The sequence below is a fragment of the Microtus pennsylvanicus genome, chromosome 13 (genome assembly GCF_037038515.1).
Source record: "Microtus pennsylvanicus isolate mMicPen1 chromosome 13, mMicPen1.hap1, whole genome shotgun sequence".
Lineage (NCBI taxonomy): Eukaryota > Metazoa > Chordata > Mammalia > Rodentia > Cricetidae > Microtus > Microtus pennsylvanicus.
This window is the reverse complement of record NC_134591.1, coordinates 2330346-2357010: the sequence shown is the minus strand read 5'-3', so window position 1 is coordinate 2357010 and position 26665 is coordinate 2330346. Positions and strand designations below refer to the sequence as shown.

Below are 26665 nucleotides of genomic sequence, written 5' to 3'. Positions count from 1 at the left end.
CCCTTGGGAGAGTCTGGTTAAATGTCAGGGAAAATCCTGAGAAATTTTACACAGAAGTGAGGAGAAAACACGCTCTGGAAAGCAAAGCAACTGACCAAACTCCCTTGACTCTCTGCACTTCCAAATCCCTGCAAAGACCTCGCTGGGATGGCTCTTCTGTGTATATCTATGTGTGTAAATGTGTAGATCAAAGTTGTGTACATAAACTATACGTTAACCTCACTGTAATGGCATCTTCAGAGTGTGCTTCCATGTACACAAATGTGTATATGTAATCTGAGTTATGTACATTAAATATACATTGTTTTAAATCAGAAATTTTGCCAAAGAAGAGACATCCCAATACTGAAAGTTCCTTCAGCCCATATCACAACCATGTCTTAACCTTAATAAAATATAGGCACAATGACTCATTAAAAGACATCCCATTTACTACACTAGCAAAAAACAAACACAACACAACAAAACAAAAAAAGTTAAGAATCCACATTCGTCTCAACAGAAGAAAAATGCCACACGACCCTAATTTGCAGACCCAACTTCCAGTGAACTGAGGGCAAGGCAGCCTGAGGTGGTGAGGGCGGCTACAGGAGCCTGCTGCAGCTGGGACAACGGTGGTGATGAAAATGATGACACTTAGCTGTCAGCAACTGAATCCTGTGAGGGTGCACAGGCAGGTGTGCCCACTCATTTCTTCCATTCAGCACCATACAACACACCCTAAAACAAGACTGTGAAGAGTACAACCCCTCAGATTGCAAAAGGAAGACAGACCAGGAGGGGAGTTGCTTCTATTAGTAGATCATTTTACCATGAGCAAGAAATCTACAAAAGAAGGAACCGACAAGGACTAACAAGCAAATTCAGTGAACCTGCAGGATAAAAATCCAGAATGCAAAATTCTACTACTCCCTTGAAGCAGCAGGAACAACCAGGAAATCCAAGTGTAAGAACTACAGCAGCATCACAAGACACAAGACCCTAATGAAACAGGTGTTAAGACCGAAGAGCACACGCGGGCTGAGAGAACTAAAGAAGCCCCAGACCCTTGGAGGGCTACACTGTGGCCAGGATTGATGGGCCCTGAAGCTCCACCACCACTGCAATGCCTGTGCTCCTCAAACTGCTCCACAGACTCAATGTAACCCCCTCAAAACTTAACTGACTTTTTCTTTCTGTCCTGTTTGTCTTCCCCTTTCTCATCATTATTATTTCGGTAGAAACTGGCAAGCCTCTAACATTTGTGTGAAAAAATAAAGTTCCTAGATGAGCCTATATTCTTTACAATGGGAGGATAAAGCGGAAGACCTGAGAAGAGGTGCTTTAAGACCTCCTGAAGAGGGGTAATAAAAAAGAGACTGGTGCAGGGAGAAAAGTGAACAATGAATCCATGGAAAAGACAAGACTCCCTTGGACATTCAGCTGGTTCCAGCAAGGGTACCAAACCACCGAGCAAGAAAAGGTAAGTTCAACAAAGGCTGTCTGACAACCCGGAGTCTACACAGAATAGGACCAGCCTCCTACCTCACCTCAGTCAGGGGCTAATGCAACTCAACTGCAGCCCCAAATGTGGATGTTAAAATGATCTGAACCATTGCTGCCAGCAAGGAAGAGACCCTCACCATTATGAGGTAGGCAAGGATACCCCTGAGGAAGGATTCAGAAAGCACTGTAAAAAGAATGATAAACTATGTTCTGCTGCAGGAGTACCTTCTACTCCTTCAGCCAATAGTCGCTGAAGTACAAGCCCATTGTGCTGCAGGAGCGCCTTCTGCTACTTGAGCCAATCAATAGCTGTTGAAATACCAGCCCACTGGGGCGTGGTTTATTTATCTTTTAAAAAAAGTGGCCACTTCCCTCAGCTGGTGCTCTGGCTTCCGGCGACTAGGCTCCTTTCCTGATTGCGCAGAGGGCTGTTGTCTGGGACGGTGGTCTGTAAGTTTCTCCCCCTTAAATAAATAACCATTCTATTAATCATAATTTCAAACTGGTGTGGGATTGTTTGTGACTTACACCTTCAATTGCCAGAACTCATTACAGATGGTTGTGAGCCACCATGTGGTTGCTGGGAATTGAACTCAGGACCTTTGGAAGAGCAGGCAATGCTCTTAACCACTGAGCCATCTCTACAGCCCCCATTTGTAGTGAGGAGCTGTGGACTGTGTTCCTGCCATCCGGCTCCCGGCCGCCTAGCTAGCTTACGTCCCAAAATAACAACACGGAAACTGTATTCTTTTAAACAGTGCCTGGCCCATTATCTCTAGCCTCTTACTGGCTAACTCTTACATCTTGCTTAACCCATTTCTAATAATCTGTGTAGCACCACGAGGTGGTGTCTTACCAGGAAGATTCTAGTGTATGTCCATCTTGGGCTGGAGCTTCATCGCGTCTGCCCCAGAGAGGAGAGGCATGGCATCTGCCTCACTTCCTCCCAGCATTCTGTTCTGTCTACTCCACAAACCTAAGGGCTGGCCTATCAAATGGGCCAAAGCAGTTTCTTTATTAACCAATGAAAATAACAAATAGACAGATGACTCTCCCCCATCAATGTTTCATGAAAGAAAATTACCTGCTCATCAGTGGATGCTGCATGGAAACCACCAAGTCTGCCAAAGACTGGGAGAAACTATCCATGTGATGAAGGATGCATAGCAACTCAAATAAGAGTATCTACAGCCAACAAAAAAGGGACAAACAACGGGGAGAAGAGAGGAGGAGGGGAAGGGAGCGAGACGCCCCAAACCTTCCCAGGAGAGGCTGAGATGCTATGGGCATTTTGGAAAATGGCTTGTCAGTTCTAATAAAAAAGAAACAAACCTATTCCCTGGTATCTCCACCCCTTGGTATTTAGGGCCACAGAAGGCAGCACACAAACCTTCACAGGAATTCTACTCATATCAGCCTAGTGCTGGAACTGACCCAAGTGGGCAGGCAAGTGATCAAACAGACTCAGATTCAGTAGGGGGGATCCATCAGCAGTAAAAACGGAGCTGATAGCCTGACACACTGGGTCTTAAAAATGCTTTGTGACTGAAATCACAAGCAGACACAAGTGCACACATGCGACTCAGGAGAACTTCTGCTGTCTGCCTTTTGGATTCTCATCAGAACCAGGGACACATGTCCAACCATGGCCACCACGCAATCACACCTCCTCACCCAACTCCTACCACCCCTACACAGAGCTAATCCTGAAGTCATCAAGACACCATCTCCTGCCCAGCCTTTTAGAAGTTACCCTTTGCTGAAACTAGACCAAATCTCATGCCGTATTTTAAACGGGTGTTTCTAAAATCCTAGACGACATCAATTAGTACCAGAGAAACATTTCCAACACACAGATGCAGAAAGAAAAGTCTTAAACAGAGAGAGAAAAAAATGAAACCAGGAGGCAATACAGGGAGGAAAGTGCCTGTATGTCAGAGACGAAGTTAGGGTGCACGTGGGGTGCCCCTTCCTCTCATGTCAAGGGATTCAGGGTGGAGGTAAGCTTGCAGCTGCCTGGTGGGGTTCAGGATCCACTCCTTATCAACACGCTCTGGGAGGAAAAGGAAGTGGAATAAACATAACCTCATCTGCCTTAGGCCTTGTTAGGTCATGCCTCTCTAAGTACATTCTGGGTAGCATCCTCTTTGGCACCAGACAGCAGCTACCCACAAACAGCCCAATGCCTGGACACCAGCATTAGGAGCAGAGATCAAAGGGACAGAGCGGCACCACAGTAGATGGTCTGGCTACACAGTGGACATGAGGGCCACAGCAGACACTACCTGAAGTCACCACCTCCTGCAGGTGTCAGTCCAGACTCCAGATGAAGCTCACCAGGCAAAGGGTCACACAACAGCTGGACAGTGAGCCAGACCAAGAACCACAACCCAGCGCAAAGACGACTGAGGCTGCCATCCAGTGAGGAGTATGTCCCAGCTGTACGGCTCCGCCAGCAGGGAGGAGTTCCTGGGGAAGCTTCTGATACCCTGTTCAAGCCCTAGACATCTCTCTCCCTATTCAGATGCCCTCAGGGGACCCACCTGTCTATGCTGCTACTGAAGGTCTGGGATCATCCCCCGAGAAATGGTTTAGATGCTGTGACCTCCACAGGTTGTCTTTCATCCCGTACCCCAACTTTTCCCAGTTCTGCAGTGAGATGCCCACACAGGGAAATTAGCAGAGGCTCCTAAACACCCCATCCGAGTATCCCAGAGGCCATGTGTGTCCCGCCTCACAACGTCTATGTCCACCTGCACAGGAAAGGATGGAGGCTGAGGCCCTCTGGCTCACACACTTAGGGATGGCTCCATCTGACTCCCATCTGCAGAAAAGCACCCGGGAGTCACCAGGTAGCTGACAGGCATCCAGAGTGTGGAGAACCAGCAGTACCCGATGGAATCCCTTTCCATCTTATCAGCAGAGGAGTAAGGGATTATGGGTCACGGTCACCAGGAAGCCGCGATGCCTGAGGCTGGTTTTCAGGTTTTCAGCCTCACACATTAGCATGCCTTCTGCCTTCTTAGTTTTCTACCATCACAGCATAAGGGCTGCCTTGCTCAGGTGCCCTCCCATCAGGGAGGCTGGACCGTGGTCCTACATCCTAAGACAGACTCTATGGAGATGGACGCAAAGCCAGGAAGTTCACACGTGCAGGTGTTTGGAGAAGAGGACCCACTGCAGTGCTTGGATAAGCAATCTCCACTTCTGATGCCCAGTATGAGAGGCAGTCCTCTGAGCTACCGGGCTCTCCTACCTCATAGTCTCCCTCATGGCTCAGGCTAGACCCAGGCACCTGAGAGTCCAGACCCAAGCTCACCTTGCTGGCTCCTTCCCGGAAAAAGCTCCAGATTCTTAGTCAGTGGCTAACCCCTGCCCCTCCCGAGCCCTCCCCATCCCCCGGCTGGAGAAAGGACTCACTGATGGGGGCATGTAAGGCCACGTGCTCCTGGTAGGGCGTGTAGTACTTGTACTGCTTTCCACAGAACTCACACGTGTAATTGCCGGTTTCTGCAGAGGAGAAGGAAGTATGAGAACAGGTGCTTGCCCCTCCCGCAACAAAACATCAGCATCTCTTAGCCTCCAACTCCTCTTCATTCTTGAACCACCAGCCAGACTCAGCTGGGACTGTAAAGTTGCACTGCCTGGTTCAAATCCCAGTGTGGCCTCTTTTGTAACCTCTGACAGAGCTCTGTGTGTGGTGGGGTGCAGGGAGGCGGGGCAGTTGCAGGTACACATGTGTGCATGGGTTATCGTATATACGTGTGGAGACCTGGTATCAACTTTGGATATTTTTCTCCAAAGCTGTTTACTGTTTTGAGACAAGGCCTCTTGCTGGACTCGGAGCTCACTGACTTGAGGGAGCTGGCCGGCCACTGTGCTCCAGGAATCCACCCTTTTTTGCCTTCCCAGTCTGGGATGACAGGTGCACACTGCTGCCCCTGGCTTTCAACACGAGTTCTAGGGATCTGAACTCAGGTTCTCACACCTGCATGCAAGCACTTTAACTGAGCCAACTCTCCCGCCTCTAACTACGTCATGCCTCCATTCTTCTAAAAGAAGGTGACAGAAGGGTCACCCTAGAGGATTGCTGCGGGGTCAACTCTGAGTGGCAGCCCTGGTGCTCAGGGGACCCCAGCTGCCCCGCAAAGCCATCTGCCTGCCCACTGCAAGGGTCACAGCCATAGTCTCTTATCTCCAGGACTTTGTCCCCAGGTGCTGGGGTCACACTTCTTAGTTCTCACTGGGGCTTAATATCTATTTATTTACTTACGTATTTATTATTGCATGTGTCTAACGTACATGGGGTGCATGCGTGCTACAGAGGACACATAGAGGTCAGAGAACATGGGTTCTGTGATCGAGTCCAGGTTTAGGCTTATGAGGTGAACACTGTAGCCCTTGAGCCATCTCGCCGGTCCATCACTAGTCTTAATTTTATATCTCTCGAGGTTCTGCCTAAATTCTCCTTTAAAGATGTCTGATGTAAAATGGTTCTTTTGGGACAGTGCTAAAATAGGAATAAATACAAGCTCTAAGTTTTTAAAAGGAGCAAGTGCAATCTTGCATGATCCCTACACCATGGGGAACATCTTCCCCCAGGGCATCACCAGCGACCTCGCCCTGCCCCCACACCCCCATCACCCTCCTCTAGGGCATCTCTCTGCTGCTACCATCTGTCTGGCTCTTATGGCCTTGAATTAGCCAGCCCTGATCGATATCCTCTTTGTAACCTGGTGTATTCAATCGACAATACTTTGTGGACATCTTGCCCAATCAATAAGTATTGATCTCCAGGACTGGCTTTATCGGCTGCATGGCTCCCATGGGACTTGGGAATTTGCTGAGCCAGTTGCCCTCCACCAAGGGACATTCAGATTGTTTCAAGTCACACACACACACACACACACACACACACACACACACACTTAAAATAATGCTGTAATCCACATCTTTTTGCTCAGGAGCCGCCTGTGATTCTAGGGATACTGAGGTGGGGAAGGGGCCAGAGTGCCTTCCCCCAGTCACATACCGCACCCCTACCACCTCTCTAGTTTGCGTATCTGACCTGGGAGAAACCATTCACTTATGTTACAGGTTTTATTTTCCGTTTCCTTGATTTCTAAGGAAATCGACTTTCTTGTATAATGAACTATTGCTTTCCTTTTGTGAATTTCCTTTAAAACCACTACATTCTGTAGATCTGTGATATCAACATTATGTCACATGTATCGCGGGCAGCTCTACCTCCAAGGGTTTCTCCGTCTACTTTGGTGGAAGCTTTAGGATTTAGGGTAGGTAAACAATTTTAGGAGCTGACTCAGGAATGCCAAAATGTATGCATTTTAGTTCCTGTTAAGGTTGTTAAATCAACGGCATTAATTATATTATTCCAATATTATATAACCGTGTCTGCTTGCTCCAGCAAAGACTAAAGGCTGTGCTAAACCCTCCCATTCCATTGCTTTCCCGATTTACTTTGATATTTAGGTACATTATTGCTTGGTGTATGAAAGCTATGGCTCAGAATCTTTACTAGAGGGCTAGGAATGGAGCTATAGGTCAAAGAACTTGACCTATAGCTTGAACCTAGCAAGCAGGATGTCCTAGGTTCCCTTCCCAGTTCTGTGTAAACTGAACGTGGTGCTAACACTTGCAGTCCCAGAGGGAAGAAGATCGGATTCAAAGTGATTCTCATCTACACATGGAGTCCTAAGTCATCCTGAGACACTGCTCCTAAGTGGTTCCTGGACCACAGGAGCCTGATAGAAACCCAGTATAAGATCAGCTGAGAGAAAACTTCTATGGGCGTGGCCCATAACTCTATGTTTTAACAAGAACATTCTAATGCATGGGAAAGTTTAAGAAGCATTGCTCGAACATTCAATTAAACCATTTATTAGTTCGTCTGGTTTTAATATTATGAAGTTCCCAGCGATCTGTCAGGCTGTGATCTCTTCTTGTTTGCATGTGTCTAATGACATGCTCTGACGGCCCTGCATTCACACTCAACAGAGATGGCACCACAGCGGAGGCTGAGTAGAAACTGTCATGCCCCTGTCTTCAAGGAGCTGTGTAGAAAGGGAAACAGAACGCTCACAGCGTCTTTCAACTTTCAAACTGCACCCATGGTATGCACACTCGAGGAAACAGACAGCGTCTCAAACAGCCATGACGGGTACGTTAATCTCTTTACGGAAGTAGGGAGAAGTCCCCAAGACACGCTGAAGCAAAAAGAAAGAACAGGACTGAACTAGGTACAATGTTCATAGTTCATTAGTGCTGGGATTATTTCAAATGAACTGACAGCTCCTGTTTTCTCACTGGAGAGATTATACCACTTGCTTTTATTGCGATGATCGATTCGGTTTTACAGGGTGAACATCTTTAATCCCCAACCCTGAAATGCTCCTAAAGATGCCACAAGAAGGAAACCCCATGCTTCGAATCTTTATGTCACATATAATGTCATTAAAAATATTTAATGAAATTACTTAGAGATTATCTATACATATATGAAAGGTAAGTAAATTCTGTATTTAGACTCGGGTCCTATCCTAGGATATTTCCTTATGATATGCAAAAGTCTCTATATATTTTCTCTTTTTCATGCTTCACACTCTGTTTTATCCTTTTGGGCTCTGGTTGTTTGGGATACGAGCTCTTTGCTTTTACACTTTCACCTGTGCTCCATTATTTTTCAATATTCCTTATTTTAGAAAACATATATTTCTTTAATTGTTAATGGGGTAGAAATGGCATTTTAAAGCCTTTATTGCTGAAAAAGAGTGCCTAACCAGGTGCTTATTAAATGGAAAAAATATATTTGTATTTACATGTCTCTGTGTGTGCCACATGTGCACGGGTGCCCATGGGAGCCAGAGGAGGGTACCAGGCCCCGGGAGCTATGAACTGCTGGATGTGGGTGGTGGGTGTCGGACTTGAGTCCTTTGGGAGGGCATCCTTTAATCACTAGGCCTCTCTCCAGACCTTTCTGAGACGTTAGTACATATAAAAATCCCCACAAAGTCTCACAGGATAGATCAACCACCAGGTTCTACTCTAGAGATTCTGGTCCATAAGTTTGGCCTAGAGTCAAACAATTCACATTTCAGATGAACTTCAAGGAGCGGCAGATCCAGCTGGTATGGGACCCCACTCTGAGCAGAGTCGGACAAGCCAGCCCTTTGCTGTGCACAACGTTGGGACCCTTTACTCATCCTTTACTCATCAATCCACGTCTCTCTTTTTCTTGCAGTTTTTATTATTTGGGGGAAGGGGGGGTGTCTCACATTGTGCCACCAGGCTGGCCCTGAACTCACGTTGAGCTGAAGATGGCTGTGCCACCAGACTGGCCCTGATCTCACTCTGCAGCTGTGGCATGAACTCCCATGTTTGGTTCACGGGGTACTGAAGATCACACCCAGGACGGTTTGTGCATGTTAGGCAAGTACCTAACCTACCAGCTGAGCTAATCCTGGTCCTTTTTGGTAACTCACCTCTGTATTTAGATTAATTGTTAACACACACAAACACAATTTCCATAATTAGATTTACAATGATTTAAACTTACCTACACATGCTCTATCAATCAGTTCCCTGAATATATTCCTTCAAAAAAAAAGTTGTTTTTTTTTCTGAATCCCCTCATTTTTATTTGCACGCCAATTCCAATGTGCTCTGGTGTAAAATTCTTCCAGAGTCTTTCCTTCCAAGCACACCCACTTTCTTCGGATAAACAATGTTGCAGAGAAGTCTCACCAAGTCTACTTGGAACTCAGAGTTAGATACAACTTGTTTTATACATGTGGCTATCTCAGTTTTCCTCTTCCTGCCCACACTTTTAGAGCCACTAAGACCTACTGATGGATGGTAGGATCTCCTTATGCTGACTCTGCCTGCACTCCGACAGCCTTTCAGACACACACCCACTCAGCAAGTTTCTTCTGTTAGATCTTTATATTCTTTATCGGCACACGGTCACACCATCAGCCCCCTGGGGCTGGCGCCTGTTCTCACATCTCTGACCGTCTTCTGTTAACCGCTGTCCTTCACGGTGCCAGTTTTGTGCAGATCAATTCTGTCATTACGGACATGAAACTTTTCATTCTGCTCTTGTGTTTTGTTTTCCCCAAATCCTTTCTCATCTTACTCTGTGCAGTGCCTATCCATCTTACGCTCATGTCTGTTCATCATCCTATCTCAGGCTCCTTTACCACAGGGTCATCCAAAGGGCGAACTGAATTACCCAAGTGCAGGGCCATGTCTGTCATCCAAGACAAGTCCGCCGAAGACACACAAGTTCACCGCGGTTCCTGCCCTTAGGGTCTCTGTCTACAGGTGTCCTGTCCTTAGGGTCTGTATGGGAGAAATGTCTCTGTCTACAGGTGGTTGCCCTACTTGACTTTGTTCACTGACATGCCCCTCGAATGACTTCAGTCATTGCCCTCTGAGCGATGTTCCAGCCCTAGTATGTTCCAGACACAGTGCTCCAGCATACGCAGTCTGTGATCTCATTAACATCTACCAAGTCTGCAGGGAGCACTTCCCTCACCACTATGGGAGGCTGAAGTACAAGCGGCTAACAGACTGGGGGAAACCATAAACAAGCTGACCAAAATAAGGCTGTGGACTGGCTGCCTTCACTACCCTGCTCTTGACCCCACCCTGTCTACAGCTCCTTGAAGGCGAATCTCCTGAGACTGCCTAGCCCAGCCAACAAGCAGGTACACAGTTGCAAGGCTGGAGCTAGAGCCTTTCTAGCAGAGTGGCTCAGGCCACCTCCCTCACCCAGCCCCACCAGCCCTTGGCCCCAGGGTCCCGCATACTTGGTCCAATTTTCTGGAAAGGCTCCGGAGGCTCCTCTTTCACCTCATCCGAGGCCACAACACCTTGGTCAAAGGGGTCTGTGGGAGAACACATGACCTTAGCATGCTGGTCACCCAGGACACAGGAACCCAGCTGGAGACAGAGAAAATGGACAGCCACAAAGACTTACCTGCCCGATTCTCGGGAGCCCCTTCCACACTGAACACTGTACCCAGGCGGGAGGCGACAGCCGCAGGAGGAAAAGAGCAAACAGAAGCCCTGTTAGTCCCTGGCCACAGTTACCTCTTTGGGTCATGCCTAGCGTCATGGGGAGGCCTGACCTGGCCCTTGAGAAAACACAGGAAGGCAGGGCCAAGGTAGGGCACATCTTCATCCTGGCCCCTTCCTCTTCCTCACTAGGGGCAGGGGCCCACCCCAGACACTTGCTGCTCAGAAAGCCCCAGCATGTATGTGAGAGCAGAGGAAATTCAAGGGGATAAGAGGGAAAAGGGAGGTGAGGGGAGGTCATGGCAGAGACAGCCTGGTGTTATATCACTGTTCAGTGGCTGAGGTGGAGGGCCAGACAGCAAACCTCTGTGGTTTGTGGACCCACAAGACTCTTCCTAGGAGTTTAGATGTTTAGATGAATGTCTTGAACTTACTGTTCTAACTTTCACCTCTATAATCTAAGATGCTTGGAGGACATCATTCATCTCAACAAATTGGTTTAATGTTACTACATCATGCAAAGACCCAAAATAAAATTAAAATGACATGAGAGAAACTTCCAGCATTTTACTCGTGTTGACCTATGAAAGCTCTAGCAGTTTCATTTGAACCAGCCACAGAGAGAATGTGGAAACATAGGGACAATCCCTCCCCAGAATCTTGCGACAGAGATCCCTCTCTTCAGGACTCTGGCACTGTGTGGGGACAGACTCCCAAGAGTGAGGGGCCTGACTCACCATCCACGGCGTGAAGGTCTCGGTGCTCCTGGAAGCAGCTGTAGTATTTGTATTTCTTCCCACAGATGTCACACGTGTACCTGAAATTGTCTGGTGGGGGAACAGAAAGACTCTGAGTTTAGTGTAAAGACACTGGTCACCTGGGGTGAGGCTGCTGGTCAATACACCAGACTCTGGAACCAAGATGGGACCAACCAGCTGATCCTGAGCCGTCTGGGTCCAGGGACTGCACAGCTTCTCTGAACAGCAGGAGCAGCTCACTCCCTGGACCTCTGAGCAGCTCCTCCTCCATGCTCAGCAAGGTCCCCCTCTAGACCAGGGCATCTTAGAACACACGCTGCGACTACAAGGCCTGAATTGAGACAACAGGAGCCCTTTGTGGAGAATCGTGACACCTGGGAGCTCTGACTCCAAACCCAACTCCTCAACCCTCCCTGTGAGACCTAGGCACTCCAGGCCCTGATTCTAGATGAGTCTCATCTCCCATCACGGAAGAGCACTGCCACAGTTCCCCGGGTGAAGGCCAGATATAACCGTGAGCAAGGTGCTGGACCAGGCCCTTCCCGGGTGTTCTCTCAACCAGTCTTCAATAGAGGGGAGAAGCAGTCTCTCATAAATAAGCAAACTAGAGAGACATGGTCTGCCCCAAGACCTAGAGTGAGGTGGACTGGCTTCACAGATATGTTGATGGCCCTCGCAGCTCATGACCGCACCCTGTGTGACTCCTCTCAGGGTCTTTCTAATTAGGAGAATGTGGCCAAAGTGACGAGCTGTCACTCTGGACGCTAGGTGGCAGGCAACCAGGGAACTGGCCTTGCACACGCCACCTGACCCTGTTCAGCCTGTGGTTGGTTGCTATGTTCTTAGTTAGGTCATGGACAGATGCAGGGGGCAGGTACCTGAGTTTGGCCCTCGGAGCCACAGTGTCAGAGGTCCAGAGCCCTGCAAGCCACACTTTCTCTAGTAAACCTAAAAGAAAGCCCTACCAGTTGAGCCCCGGGATGAGGTCACAGCTCTGATCAAATCTGCCTGAGGTCCTGTGGGAATCTCTATGCCAGAGGACCCCGAAAAGCCACACCATAGAAATTCCCAGCCATAGAAACGGGGAGAAAGCAGGGTGGGCTGCTTTGAGTCATTAACATTGGTCCAAGTTTGCCTGTTTCCTGGGCCTCCCACAGCGAGGCTAGTAGCACCCAGACCCATACCTCTCCCTCCAGGGCACACTCTCCTGCATTTGGGCTGGCTCAGACCTGGTGAAATGTGTCCCTCTGGTTGCTCTATGGAGGGTCCCTCAATGCTATCTCCCTGGGTCCCCAGGACTCAGAGGTAAGGCAGTTTACTCAGGGCTGCACAGAGAGAAGAAAGAGCTAGGGACCAATATTCACTGAACTTCTAGCCAGAGCCGAGTCAGGGTTCACAGCCTTTCCTTGCTGAGATAAACCATGCTGGGGCACTTTGTTCTGGCCCCATTCCCTGCTCCTCAGCACCCAGTACAGGAGTAAAAAAAATACTCCACGCCAAGGCTGTTCCATCTGTGGAAGAAAGGGGGAGAAGGTTTCCACTCCCTTCTCAGCTGGACTCGGGATGGAGGACATCAGTCACCCTTCTTCCCACTTCTGCCCAGCTCATCCCTGGAACTGGTGGCACCTAAAGGTGTCGTAGCAGACACCAGGGCTGCAGAGATGAACTGTCACTAAGGAGCCACAGTTTGGGAAGTAGTAGACATTCACAGGGTGTGAGTACCAGGGTCTTTCAAAGGAGAGCTGGGAGGGGGGGTGAGAGGTGTGGTCTCTGCCCCCTCATTTTCCCTATCTAAATTTTGAAGTAGGGGGCACGGATCAGGTGGTTCCGGGTCCTTTCTTCGGCTTCTACTTTAGCATCACCCCCTTTCCCATGGCAAGCCAGGCAGCTCAGAGAGACTCCTTCCTTTCACTCCGGACCACCTAGCCCATAACCCTCAGCTTCTCCCGCAGTTCCACCATCTTCTCTGGATGGCAGCAGGGAAAGCTACTGGAGCTAACCCAGATGAGGTTTCATCCTGTTGTCCAGAGCTGTCTGCCCTCTGAGGATGCTGCTCACTTGGCTCTCATGTATCTCTGGCCACTGCCTCTCCTGTCCCCAGGCCCATTCCTCTTCCCACAGGCCACATTTCCAGCTCCAATAAAACACAGACGCCCCCCCCCAGCTTTCTGAGACTGAAAATCACCCCCATCTGCCCTGCTGAATCTGCACTGTCTCCTCATGTTCTGGAACTTTAATGGAGGAGTTTAACAGGAAGAGTGTTATTCCCAAAAGCGTCTGCCAATGAAACAGTTCTCACAAGAGAGCCTGGTATCTCAGGAATGCCACCATGGACCTGCTACGGGAGGTAGATTCTGGAGTGAGACACCTAAGCCCAAACTCCACTCTACTATTGATAAAAATGTGACTGAATTGGGACACACTCCCTAATGCCTCTGTGAGATGGGAATAGCAGCTCCTTGTAATGAAGAAAGAAAAAAGATCCAGCTGTAGGGCATTTTCTTAATTAGTGATTGATAGCAAAGGGCCCAACCCATTTTAAGAGACACTGTCCCTGGGCTGGTGGTTCTGGGTTCTATAAGAAAGCAGGCTGAGCAAGTCATGAGAAGCAAACCACTGAGCAGCTCCCCTCCATGGCCTCTGCATCAGCTCCTGCCTCCATGTTCAGGTTCCTGCCATTTCAGTTCCTGTCCTGACTTCCTTCAGTGATGAACAGTGATGAGGAAGTGTAAGGCAAGTAAACCCTTTCCTCCCCAGGATGCTTTTGGTCATGATGTTCATCACAGCAATAGAAATCCTAACTAAGACAGAACACAATGGTTACCACCCCAACTAACAGGGTAAATATCACATGGCAGGGTTTCCCAAAGACCTAGGAGACGGAGATGGAGCTCGGGGAGTGTACTGCAGGGACTGACTTGGTCTTTGATCTGATACTGAAAGATGGATGCGTGGGCAGGTGTGTCTCTCTGTCTGTATGTGACGGGATTATCTCCCTGCTAAATGTTATCCTGATTTGGCCGTACAGCTAACAAACTACATGACTTCCACACCTGGGACTCAGGGTCTTCGTGTGCAAAGCGGCAGGGTGGAGTTGGCATTTTCCACAGGAACCTTCCAGTCCCAATGCTCTACAGCTCTGTGTCAAGGCTGATGCAGCACCTCACTAGACACAGAGCACTGCTGCTGACTGGACCAAGGGTGGGACATACAACCAAGATGACAGCATCCTGGCCATGGGAAAAATGGCCTGGAAAAATGAAGGCGCCCAGGGAGGCCAAGGAAGAAAGGATAAGTAGGGAAGGTGGTTAAATGTGTGGCTGACCACAGGCTGACCACGGGGTCAAGAGAAGAAGGGGACACCTAGTGAAGCAGACAGTCAGGGCTGGGCCGGGGAGAGGCAGCTGCTGTGCCTCCCAGCTAGCTGAACACAGCAGACCATTTCAACTTTGCTTACCTTCCCAGAGTGGGTAGCTCAAGAAGGACATTCTCGAGGCTTAGCCTCAAGTAGGGCCCTTCTTCAGCTCAACCCTAACCTCTTTTGTTTTTGAGTGACATTTGTTATCTTTAAGTGCAGTGGTGCAACAGACACAAGCAACAAGGGGACATACTGGGTCACCAGGCCAGACCCCACCGCCAACTTTACTGGTAGAATGCAGCCTCACGGTATCCCCTTGGAGTCCCCACTACAAGTGAAGGGCTGACGATAGAGACGCCACGACCCTGGCACAGCCTCCTCACCATGTGCTCCTCTATAGCAAACAATTCTTGATCATGTTCCACCCACAAAGTCCTGAGGAACGGAACCCTTGGCTCGAGAAGCAGAAGGCAGACCCTTTCAAGGGGGCCTAATCTCCTGACTTCCATCAGCACCCCTTTCCCTATGCCTATGCTTTCTGACAGTCGTAGGAGATGATTCCCTCCACGGCGTGGGTGGCTAGACCTCACTCATCCCTCATTTCTATATGCGGCCCTTTATGTGAGCGCACTTACTTAGCCCCTCCCAAGGCTAGGCATCTGGGGGCCTCTGCATTAGAGCTGCCAGGAAGAACGCACTAAGAACAACCTAGTTCATATCTTCTGATGGAGATGGGCCTAGACACGTGCCCCATGAGAAAATCACCAAGGGTAGAACGTTTGAGGCTCATGTTGTGCACAGGGGTGGGAGGGACGGTGGGAGGGCAGAGTGTATCATCCCATGGGGCTTGAGTTGGAGGGAGGGCAAGCAGGACTTGTGAGAAAGTATCACAGGGCCCAGCATGTGGAACCAACTGTGCCCAAGGCTGAGGGTCCTCCAAGAAAACTTTCCCAGCACAGGCTAAGAACCCCAGGCCCATGAACAGGATCCAAAGCACAGGGAAGGTTGGTTCCTCTTGGAGATATTCAAGGTGGCATAGGACACCCATAACAAAGATGTCAGCTATGCCCACATGAACACAACTCAAGGTTTCCCAAGGTTACTTGGCCAGAGAACCCTTTTTCAAGAGAACCCTCCTCAGAATGTGCAAGCTATGGAACCTTTGAGGAGGCCTGCTCTGACTTCGTAAGGCCCCTCTGGCCCCAAGGCCTGGCAACCTGTTTCTCAAAGGCTACTAAAGGCTGTTCTGGGAGGGAGGAACAGCTCCTTTCCAGGCCCAGTGTTTGGCCCCCACCCACCCGGGAGGTAGGAAAAGTACTCACTGCTCTGGGAGGCGCCCTCCCCTGAGGTGGCTTCGGTATCTGCAGGAAAAAGAGAGAGAAAGGAGGTAGCCAATTGGCAGAGGTGACGGCGGGGCAGCACCGTGCTGAGGGTGAGACTGAGTGGGACAGCTGGAGGGAGTCCAGAAGTGCTGCCCACGCCTGGATCCTATGAGGGACAGGGTCACCTCGGCCTGAACCTGGGCGTCTCTTCCCAGCCACCTGGCTCAGGAGGGGCACGTGCCAGCTCCTTTGTCCCCAGAATTTCAGCTGCTGGCTCCTCTCTTGAGTTGTCAAGAGGAACATGAGATGATGTGAGCACATGGCCTATGGGGGAGGGGCAGGTGACACTCCTACTGAGCATCCCCAGAGCCCTCAAGGCCGAAACTAGGGCCTGATCCCCCCCCCACACACACACACTATTTCTCCCATCTCCAGAAGGCTTCTCCCTTCCTCCATGCCCCCCTCCTATAGTTGATTTCTAGGGCCATCAGCACATGGGGCCTCACCTCGGTGCGCCCGCACGTGGGTCTGGAAGCAGTTGTAGTACTTGTACTTCTTGCCGCAGATGCCGCATTCATAGGACCCTGGAAAAGAGCGGGGAGGGCCGGTAAACCACCTTGCCACCATGAGGCCCAGGACCAAATGTCACTGGGCAGGGAGGGTCCCTTGGCAGACAAAGGAGCAATGAGGACCAATAGAGAAGGCATTGAGTTGGGGTTCACGGAGCTCAGCTTCACACCTACCTGCAACCACCTCTGTTCTCCGGCTTCCAGATCCTGCACTCACACATTGAGAGGAAAGAGAGGGCCCTAGGGCGCTCTGTGATGGGTTACCATACTAAGAAGATGCCGTTCCTTAATTCCAGGCTGATCTGTTCCCAGCGCGGGACAGAGAGGAAGACTACAGGCCTCACACCAGGTCACAGGGCTTTAGGTCCCCATTATGCACCTAACAGCATCTGACCTTGGTAATTTCTCCAGACACAGTAGGCTGTGGTCTGCGCACTTCCCTCTGGTTCTTCACTCCCCCTAGTAAGTATCCAGTCCCACGAGAGACAAGCTCACCAAACATAGCAGTTCATATCTGCTGAGGAGCCATGGTACTCAGACACAAAGAACACCCCACAACCAACACACACACACACACACACACACACACACACACACACACACACACACACACACAGAGAGAGAGAGAGAGAGAGAGAGAGAGAGAGAGAGAGAGAGAGAGAGAGAGAGAGAGACTTCTGTTGCTTGGGCCTTTTCCCAGGTACAGAGAACTAAAAAGGTTGATCCTCAAAGGAACCCAAAAATGACCCACCATGTAGAGCCTGGGACAAAATCCATGGAAGCGAGACTGGACACAGCCAACAGGACCTAACCTGGTAGGAACCCCAGGTAAAGAGCCTGCCCATCTCCGATGGGCAGAGCCCTCCTACAGACCTGGGCCTACCTGGGCACAGCTTCCACCTTCTAGAACAGCAACATCAGGAAGCATGTTGAAGAGGTCACACTCAAGCTGCTGGGGCTGGGGGCCTAGGCATGTGCCTTCTCAGGAACATCTCGCACCCAGCAGTCAAGGTGGGACACACCACTCCTTCAGTGCAGGTCCAGAGAAGGAGCTCAGCTCTGCCGTGCACGAGCTGTGCCTAAGTTTCTTCTCTGGAGAAGGCAAGGGCGTCAACAGGAAGACTGAATACAGAAGAACCATATTCCCTGCAGGTGCATGGGAGTGACCGCGATTGCTAACGGCCACTCCCTCTTCTGTGCCGAGAAGTTGAGACTCATCAGTCGGACACCCTGGGAGAGTCCATAGCCAAGCCCACCCCTCCACCAGAACTCCCTTTCCCGTCTGTGGCTTGGATTCCTCCCGTGCCAACAGGACTGTGGCTCCTGCCTCTCACAGCGAGAGCAAGGCGCACAGACAGCACACAAGCCATGGGCACAGGAGAAGTACTAGGACAGGCAGCGGTTCTGAACCTGTGGGTTGAGACCCCTTTGGGGAGTCAAATGACCCCCTCTTAGGGGGTCACCTAAGACCACTGGAAAACACAGATATTTGCATTATGACTCATAAAAGTCATAAAATTGCAGTTATGAAGTAGCAACAAAAATTTTATAGTTGGGGTCACCACAACACGAGGAATTACGGGGCTGCAGCACTAGAAAGGTGAGAAGCACTGCTCTAAGAGGCAGGGTTCTGTCTGTGTTCTGTGAGTACTTCAGGACCACCGCCATCCCAATGCCACACAGCACTAGAAAGGTGAGAAGCACTGCTCTAAGAGGCAGGGTTCTGTCTGTGTTCTGTGAGTACTTCAGGACCACCGCCATCCCAATGCCACACAGCACTAGAAAGGTGAGAAGCACTGCTCTAAGAGGCAGGGTTCTGTCTGTGTTCTGTGAGTACTTCAGGACCACTGCCATCCTAATGCCACACAGCACCGAGCAGTTTGCCTTTTAGGGCTTTGCATATACATCACCCCTGGCATACTGGGAAAGACACAAACACAGCAATAGAGCACACCTATTTCTTTGCATTCAGCCCTGTAGCCTGCACACAGCAAGCACGCAGTACTTTATGGCGGCTTGCTACTGTGCACATCAATCACCAACCGATAACTTCTGGACTTTCTTCTTGGCACCTCCACCCACTCTAACAGTTTCTGCCAGTTTCTTTCCACCAACCAAGGACTTATTGAGCATTTGCGATGGCCAGGCACTGAGGCTCAGCAGTGAAATAGATGTGGTCCTCGCGCTCCATCTAATGGGGGGCAGATAGGTCAGCAGGCCTGGGGATAACTTGGTGATGGTGTCGTGACAGCCAGAGGAGGACCTGGAGGCTCAAGGTGGGACCCTGGCCCAGCTGGAGTGAGGAGGATGTCTACAGAGTCAATACTATTTCTAACCAGGGGCTTTAAGGCAAGCCATCTTCTGTCTGTGGAAAGCTGGGGATTCATGCTGCCTGTGTGAGGCCTCTGACCAACTCCATAGCCCTGGCAGGGTATAGATGAGCTCCACACGCTGGCCGGAGGGACTTCCAAGCTCACCCTCCAGTTGCCCTCAGTCTCAGGGCTCCAAGTTTCCTGTGGGCAGAAGGTGTTAAATGGACAGAGAAATGAGAAGCCCACGAGAGTAGTGGCCTCACTGAGCAGTCAGGGCAACCAACCCAGGTCTAAACCTGAACTCCCTGAGAGGAGTCAGGAAAAGCCCCAGGATTCCTCTCTGTGAGAAGCGGTGTAACTCTGTCCTTAGTATATGGCCTGGTACAGCAGGCACTCAGGAAGCGAGAACTGCGGCTACCACCAGCATTTCAAGCGTTTTCTTCAGAATCAAAGTTCTAGAATGCACAGGAGGAGAAGGCTCACAGACAACAGAGAAAGTGCTCAACATATGCCCTGTGCTGGTGGACACAAAGCTGCAGCAGGCTGGGAAGCCCTGCCGGGAAGGACTGAGGTACCTAACACAGATAGCTGTGGGACCCTTCTTCTCCTGTGACTGTCAGTGACTCATAGAAGTCTTGCTGAAATGGTCCAGAGAGTCTAGACCACCAGATTTCCAGGTGTCCTGTGAGCCCTGAGGGTAGACTCAAGATTTACTCAAAATGGCCGGATGGGGAGGTGGGGTGGCCATTTAGGCCCTGAGATCCCAGCAGAGTTTGCTTAGGGGATGCAGCTGGCAGCCATGGCCAACTGTGCCCACTCTCCATGCTGACCCAATCAGGCCACACCCGTTAGCCATCACGTACCAGATGCACATCTCAAAGCTTGGTCAAAAATCCAGGTCCCTGAATACCGGCTCCGAATAGATCCACCGTGGGGGCTGCCTTCTGGAGCTTTTCCATCTGAATTACATAAGAAATCAGAAAGAGCCCTTAACGTTGGAGAATGCCTTATGCTTGAGTTTAGGGTCAAGGCCAGCTGGGAAAGGGGTGGCCAGCAGCTAGGCTCGCAAGGCCTCGGTCTCCCTAGCTGATGTTAGTAAGAATAGGTAGGACCAAGTGGCAACGGCTTCACTTGAGCACTTCTGCCGGCACTGGGTGAGGTGGCAATGCCTATAATCCCAGATCCCAGGAAGCTGAGCTGGGAGGATGGCAGGTTCAGGGTTAGCTTGCTACACTACCTAGTGAATCTTAGGTTAGCCTGAGCTAAAGAGCTAGACCTTTCTCAAAACAAACAAGCAGGGCTGGGGAGACAGTTCAGCTGGCAGAGCACTAGCCTTACAAACACAGGGTCTGGATGTGGTCCCCACAAACCACGTAAAGACTGTGGTCCACACTCAGGAGTGCTGCATAGACACACCGGTTAGGACAAACAGATCTCTGGTGCTGGCTGGACAGCCAGCTTATCACAGTTGCTGAGTTCTGGGTCACCGAGAGACCCTGATTGGATCCAAACAAAAGGAGGGATGTGGTACCTGAGGAACGACACCTGAGCAACTGAGGTTGCCCTGTGGCCTCTACGCATGTGCATGCGTGTATGCACACACACTAGTTTGTGTACCCTTCCAAACATGTATGTGCACACACATATAAAAAATAAGCCAAACACCAGCATTGACCATGGTCACTCATGTGTTCTCCAGGGCAGCTTGGAGAGCAGAAGCAACTGATAAGCCAATCCCCTTGAGGCTTTGTTTTCTTGGAATTCTCATTTGCACATGGACATAACCATACCCCATCAAATAAAACATTTCCAGGAAACTGATCCTTAAAGGAGACACATGGCATGCCCACTATGAGCTCTGTCCACTGCTCATGGCCACCTCTGACCCTTTCTGATGCTGGGGCACTGGAGAAATGCCTCTGGTACAATCCGCTCAGAACAACTCCCACCAGTGCCCCTTCCCCCGTGACTCCGTCCTGCATGCATCCTGTTTTGCTGGCTCCCTTGGGAAACACTGCTGTGGCTGTCACCTGAGACATCTTGGAATGGGGCTGGCCTTTGACCCTGCACAGGTGGGGGAGCAGAGATGGAGACACACACACTCAGGAATCTATCCAGGCTACAGGGGTACAAGATGCCAGGTCGGGAGACTTCTCCCATCAGTTCAACACATCTTCAAAGCTCCAGGGGAGAGGGACAGCTATTATCTCCATTTTTCAACAGAGGGAAAGGAGGACCCCCGTGTGTGACACATTCTGACCCAAGGTTGCTCAGCTCCACCAAACTGGGTGTCACCCCATCAGCTTCACAGGGGATATCCTCAGGGTAGTGCCTATGAGCAGTTCCCTTGCTTCCCTTCCCACCACCTTTCCAGTCCTCTGCATCACTGGTCCTGGAGGTGCCCAGGCCTGGGACTCTGGGGCTGGTGAGGATAAATGCTCAAAGCCAGTCTCCGGGATTCCAGAGCTAGCCCTGCACTAGCAAAGCAAGGCCTCTTTCTGGATGCCAAGCAAGCTATGTACTCCTCAGCGGTGAGGCCACACATTCTATGGTCCTCACCAGATCTGACACCACTTACAGGACTCTCAGATCTGGGAGGGATTCTCTTGCTCTTGCCTGCCCAGTTCCATCTTTCCCTGCCCCTGCTCTTGCTTTTGCTGCAAGATGGCTCCCAGGTCACAAATAGATCCTTGTTGGCAGCCCCCACCTAGCACTGTGCTGCATCTCTGGCAGAGGCTTTTGCCTGGAGTCCTGGGGAAGAGGGATGTATAAGGGGACCAGGAAAGGAGGCAGTATTCTGAGGACAGACGTGTGGGTAGGACCCCTGACTCCAAGTGTGAACACTCAGGTGCCATCCCCAGGGAAGTTTGGACACCTAGAAAAATTGTAAGATGAAGGGCCTGCTTTGTTGGGGTTTCTGTCCTGCCTGGTTCCCGCAGCTGTTTAACCCCAAAGAAAATCACACAGAGGTCTCCATAAGTTATAAACTGACTGGCCCACTAGCTCAGGTTTTGTATTAGCTCTTATAACTTATATTAACCCACTGTTCTTATCTATGTTAGCCACATGGCTCGGTACCTTTTTCAGCAGGGCAGGTCACATCTTGCTTCGTAGGTGGTTGAGACAGGACTAGCAGGAGAGCTTCCTTCTTCCCAGAATACCCCGGTTCTCCTTTCCCCACCTCTAATTCCCGTCTGGCTACCGGCCAATCAGCATTTATTTAAAATGTAATTGACAGAATACAGAATTGTCCCCCACCATTTCCCCCTCTTTTTTTTTTTTTTGGTTTTTCGAGACAGGGTTTCTCTGTGGTTTTGGAGCCTGTCCTGGAACTAGCTCTTGTAGACCAGGCTGGTCTCGAACTCACAGAGATCCACCTGCCTCTGCCTCCAGAGTGCTGGGATTAAAGGTGTGCTCCACCACCGCCCCTCTTTTTTTTTTAAATAAAGGAAAATATCCATAGTCCATTTGTTGGGAATGTGGGCGTAGTTATTCAGGTGATTTCCTGCTGTTTGGGGATGCTGACAATCTTATGGGGGAACCTAAAGAAAATTTAGAATTATAATCAAGTCCTGACTGGAGTATCCCATGAGTCTTGATCATTTCAGGTAGCGGTCTTGAACCTGTTCTGGATGTAGAACTCTGACATCTGGGCTATCTGTTCCTACTGGAGATTTCTCAGGTGGCCTTCCTTGATAAAACCTGATTTTTCTTAACTCAGAATGAATTCACAGCCTCTCATTTCCTGTGGAAACAAAAGAAAAACCTCTTTTCCAATGTAACATATCTTTTGACTTCAATTTTGAAGTCAAGGTATTTTCAAAATACCTATCTTGAATTAACTCAACAACATTTATAAGCAAATATCTTTTAGCAACTGTTGCTCCTTCCTCAGCATTCAAACAATTCAAAGAGAGCATAGTAACATACAGTATCAAGATTATCTGTGTATTTTTAATCTTTACGTGGCTTTATTTTAACATCTATTTCTTTTACTTTTACTTTTTGAGACAGGTTCTCTGTATATCTTTGGCTGAAACTCCCTCTGTAGACTAGGCTGTCCTTGGACTCACAGAGATCTGCCTGTCTCTGCCTCTCAAGTGCTGGGGTTAAAGGTGTGCCTAGCACACCTTGAACTCACAGAGATCTGTCTGCCTCTGCCTCCCAGGCATTGGAATTAAAGGCGTGTGCCACACCTTGAACTCACAGAGGTCGTCTATCTCTGCCTACCAAGTGTTGGGATTAAAGGTGTGTACCACCACACTCAGCTACTCTCTTTCTTTTTATATTTTAAGGACTTTAACCTTTTTTTAAGCCTGCATATATATTTAACACACTGTAAACACTGTAAACCATTTAAAGATTTTCTTTGTCTTTGATTCTCTTTTTACTGTATATCTCTCTTTTTCTGACCACATGAGTCTTTAATTTACCAAGCAATATGGGTAGGATTAAAGTGGTGGCTTTGACAGCTAGATCCAGCCCATTCCTTAGCTTTCTGCAATTTCAGCCTCATGGCGGAGGTACTGGCTGTAGCCACGTTTATTGCCACAACTCAATTTCAAGGTCTCTGCCAGCAGGCAGGCTGCAGCAGTGCACTCACAAACCACACGCAAATGCTCTATAGTCGGACCGCCTGCCTGAAAGAGTCAGAGTTTGCCCTGGCAGGACGGCCCAGAAAGCCGGCGTTTTAAAATGATGCAGCTTTTTTCCTGCTACAGCTGAAAACCAAAAAGCATGCATTCGGCTTTTCATCAACACCATTTAAGTGTTTAGTGTTAAGTGTTTAGCAGGACCTTTTAAAGAGCTGTAGGGTTTTGCAGCTAAAGCTGAGCCAGGAAGCCTCTCTTAGATGAGAGTGTTTGCTTACCTCTAGCAAGCAGAGCAGACCCGAGAAATTGCTGCTACCAAGAAAACATGCTTTACTCCACTCTTTCCCAAGCTTTCTGTGGATGCAGTATCCACGTGGGCGTCATTCTGGAACATGAAGGCTGGCTTCCTGTTTCATAAAAGAGTCTGCGAGACATTATGCAGGACACAGAAGAAAGTGTCTGAACTATCTTTAAAATTTCCTGCTTCGTGGAAATGTCTGCTGGATACTATGGGTCTGTATGCTGAAGATGGATGCCCCAATGTTACAGAAAAACTTTGGGCAACCTGTCCAGGCAGCGAGATGTCTCTGTCATTTCTAGAATTTTGGAAGTTGCTTACAATGCACTTCCTGTTTACTTAGGTAATATTGTATCCTTTTGGAGTCTCTGATGGAGTTGAAGAATGGATAGTTATAGTTTTCCTTTGTTATGATAAAAATAAAATAGATATAAATATTGTAACTGTAATTCTTGCTTGATAGCTGTTTTTTTATATGTAATTTTACTATGTTAAAGTTAAAGCCTTCCTTTCCTTTTTAAACAGAAAAGGGGAAATTGTGTAGGAGGTTCTTCTGTTTATGTATTGCTTTCATTGGCTAATCAAAAAAGAAACTGCTTGGCCTGATAGGGCAGAACATAGGTAGGTAGGAAGAGAGAACTGAATTCTGGGAGGAAGGAAGCAGAGAGAGAGAGAGAGAGCCGCCATGGAGCTGCCAGGTCAGACATGCTGAATCTTTCCCAGTAAGCCACAACCTCGTGGTGACACACAGATTAATAGAAAATGGGTTGAATCAAGATGTGAGAGTTAGCCAATAAGAGGCTAGAGATAAAGGGCCAGGCAGTAATTTAATTAATACAGTTTCTGTGTGATTATTTCGGGTGTAAGCTAGCCGGGCAGGATGGAACAGGGGCCCCATTCCCTTCAACACAAAATATAAAATGATAGACATGCAAAGGGGAGGAATGGATGATCCCAGACACAAGGCTCATGGACATCTATCCCCCTCAGTTCCCAGAAACTATAGCAGCTGGTTCCAGAACTTGATGAAGACAGGGTGTGGATGTGGGAAGTTATGACAAGCAGGCTTCCTACGGCTCTCAAGGTTTTAGCCTCAAGCTGAACGCCCTCTGGAGCAGGGTCTTCTAAAAGGGGCACTGGAGGACAGTGACTTTAGGAAAACTGTTTCCCTGCTGCCAACGTCAAAGCACTCTCCCCATAAGCCCAATGAATCAGACAGGTGGAAGCGCTGTGCACTGTCTCCTCTGTTGTTCTCTTCTCCAGCTTCTCCCAACCACCAAGGTACCGTACACTTTCACAGGGCCAGAGCTTCCCTGGAGCGGGATAACACTGAAGTCCTGAGCACAAAGAAGCGACTGGATCTAAAGCCTGGGGACAGATCCCGCTCTTCATTCAGGGACTTCCAATTCTCCACTTCCACTCTGAATGAAGACAGAGGGACTGCAGAAATGGCTCAGTTGGTGAAGTGCCTGCCGGACACGCATGAGGACCTGAGTTTGGAACCCCAGCACTTACACAAATGCCAGGTGTGGCACTGTACAGCTGCCTGCACAGCTGTGACCCTACTGCTAGACATGGCTAAGACAGAAGGGTCCAGATTCTGCAAGAGACCCAGAAAGACAGAGAGTAAGAAAGACACCCCAAGTGTGACTCCTGGCTTCCATACTCATATTCTTACACACACACACACACACACACACACACACACACACACACACACACACAGAGAGAGAGAGAGAGAGAGAGAGAGAGAGAGAGAGACAGACAGACAGACAGACAGACAGACAGAGAGAGAGAGAGAGAGAGAGAGAGAGAGAGAGAGCACTGTAAATGAAGAGGCCATTAAAAACACTGTCTGAAGACAGACCCCTCATGTGGTTGTGGTTTTTGGCATACATCTTGGAAAGAGTTCAAAGAATTAGGAGACACCATGAAGCAGACCCCAGGGTCTCCAGCTCCCTGTTCACGTGACCCACCCCTCCGAGCACCTTCCCTACAAACATGGAAGATCAGCATGAAGTGAAGGCCAAGTCCTGTCTCATTCTAGCACTAAGAAATATTAATTCACAAATACATGAGCCAATTGAGAGAGAAAGAAAGCCTTATCCATTTTATTGAGAAGTGTACTTTTGATAACTTTTTATTTTTACACTTACTATTTATCTAAATTTGTTTTTGACAATTTGCATACTAATCACAACTCAATCTGAGAGAAAAATTAAAACGTTTTTAAAATGGAGAGCTTTATGATCTCAGGAAATTTTTTTCCTCCAGAAATTTCTATTTCAATTTATGTAGCTCGTGTTGTGCAGATGACTGTGAAACAGTGATCAATAAAGGACTTTCAAGCATAGAAAATGTATTACATTAGGATGAAACCCTGTGGGGGGGTGGGCTAGACACAGGAGTTCAAGGAGAAAAAAACGAAGACATAAAATTCTGTCTGCTGAAGAGGAGCCTGTTCACATGCTTTCTGCAGCGAAAACAGTGGGCCCTAAACAGCAGTGCCATTGTGATTACTTCCACAATTCCACCTTTAAAAAGCAATACAATATTCCAGGAATTATAATCTTTGCAACTGGTGACAAATGAGAGACAGTATTTTAGTAGGCACTGAATAGATGTCCGATGCACTGGTCTCGGGGTTCCTCTCGTTACTGCGGCCATCCTGGAGGCATCAGCTGACGCCGGGACCTATCTTGTGTGCTAGTTCACCTTTAAAGATACTTTCAGAACTATGGCTTCCCTCTTGTCCTGAGAGCCCTGCAGCTGTAACCCACTGAGCATTTCAAACACAGCAGGGAAGACCCCAGGTCTCTGACTTTCCAATAGGGATTCTCCACCTAGACCCCTTCCCAGTTTGCCCCAGTTGGGCCTGGAGGGCAGCCAGGACTCCTCCTTCCAGTGTTGGTTCTGGCAGGCTCAGGAACCAAGA

At 49.1% G+C, this 26665-nt stretch overlaps 1 protein-coding gene across 3 annotated transcripts in view; it reads right to left on the bottom strand.

The window, feature by feature from the left end:
• Znf618 (zinc finger protein 618) overlaps positions 1-26665 on the bottom strand; it is a 182201-nt gene that overhangs the window by 28018 nt on the left and 127518 nt on the right. For all 3 annotated transcript variants that reach the window (XM_075945576.1, XM_075945574.1, XM_075945575.1), the window contains exons 4-9: positions 16466-16543; positions 15960-15998; positions 11259-11348; positions 10484-10519; positions 10314-10391; positions 4906-4995 (exon numbers count right to left, since the gene is read on the bottom strand). In XM_075945576.1, coding sequence (XP_075801691.1) covers positions 4906-4995; positions 10314-10391; positions 10484-10519; positions 11259-11348; positions 15960-15998; positions 16466-16543 — 411 coding nt within the window. The remainder of the gene's footprint in view (positions 1-4905; positions 4996-10313; positions 10392-10483; positions 10520-11258; positions 11349-15959; positions 15999-16465; positions 16544-26665) is intronic.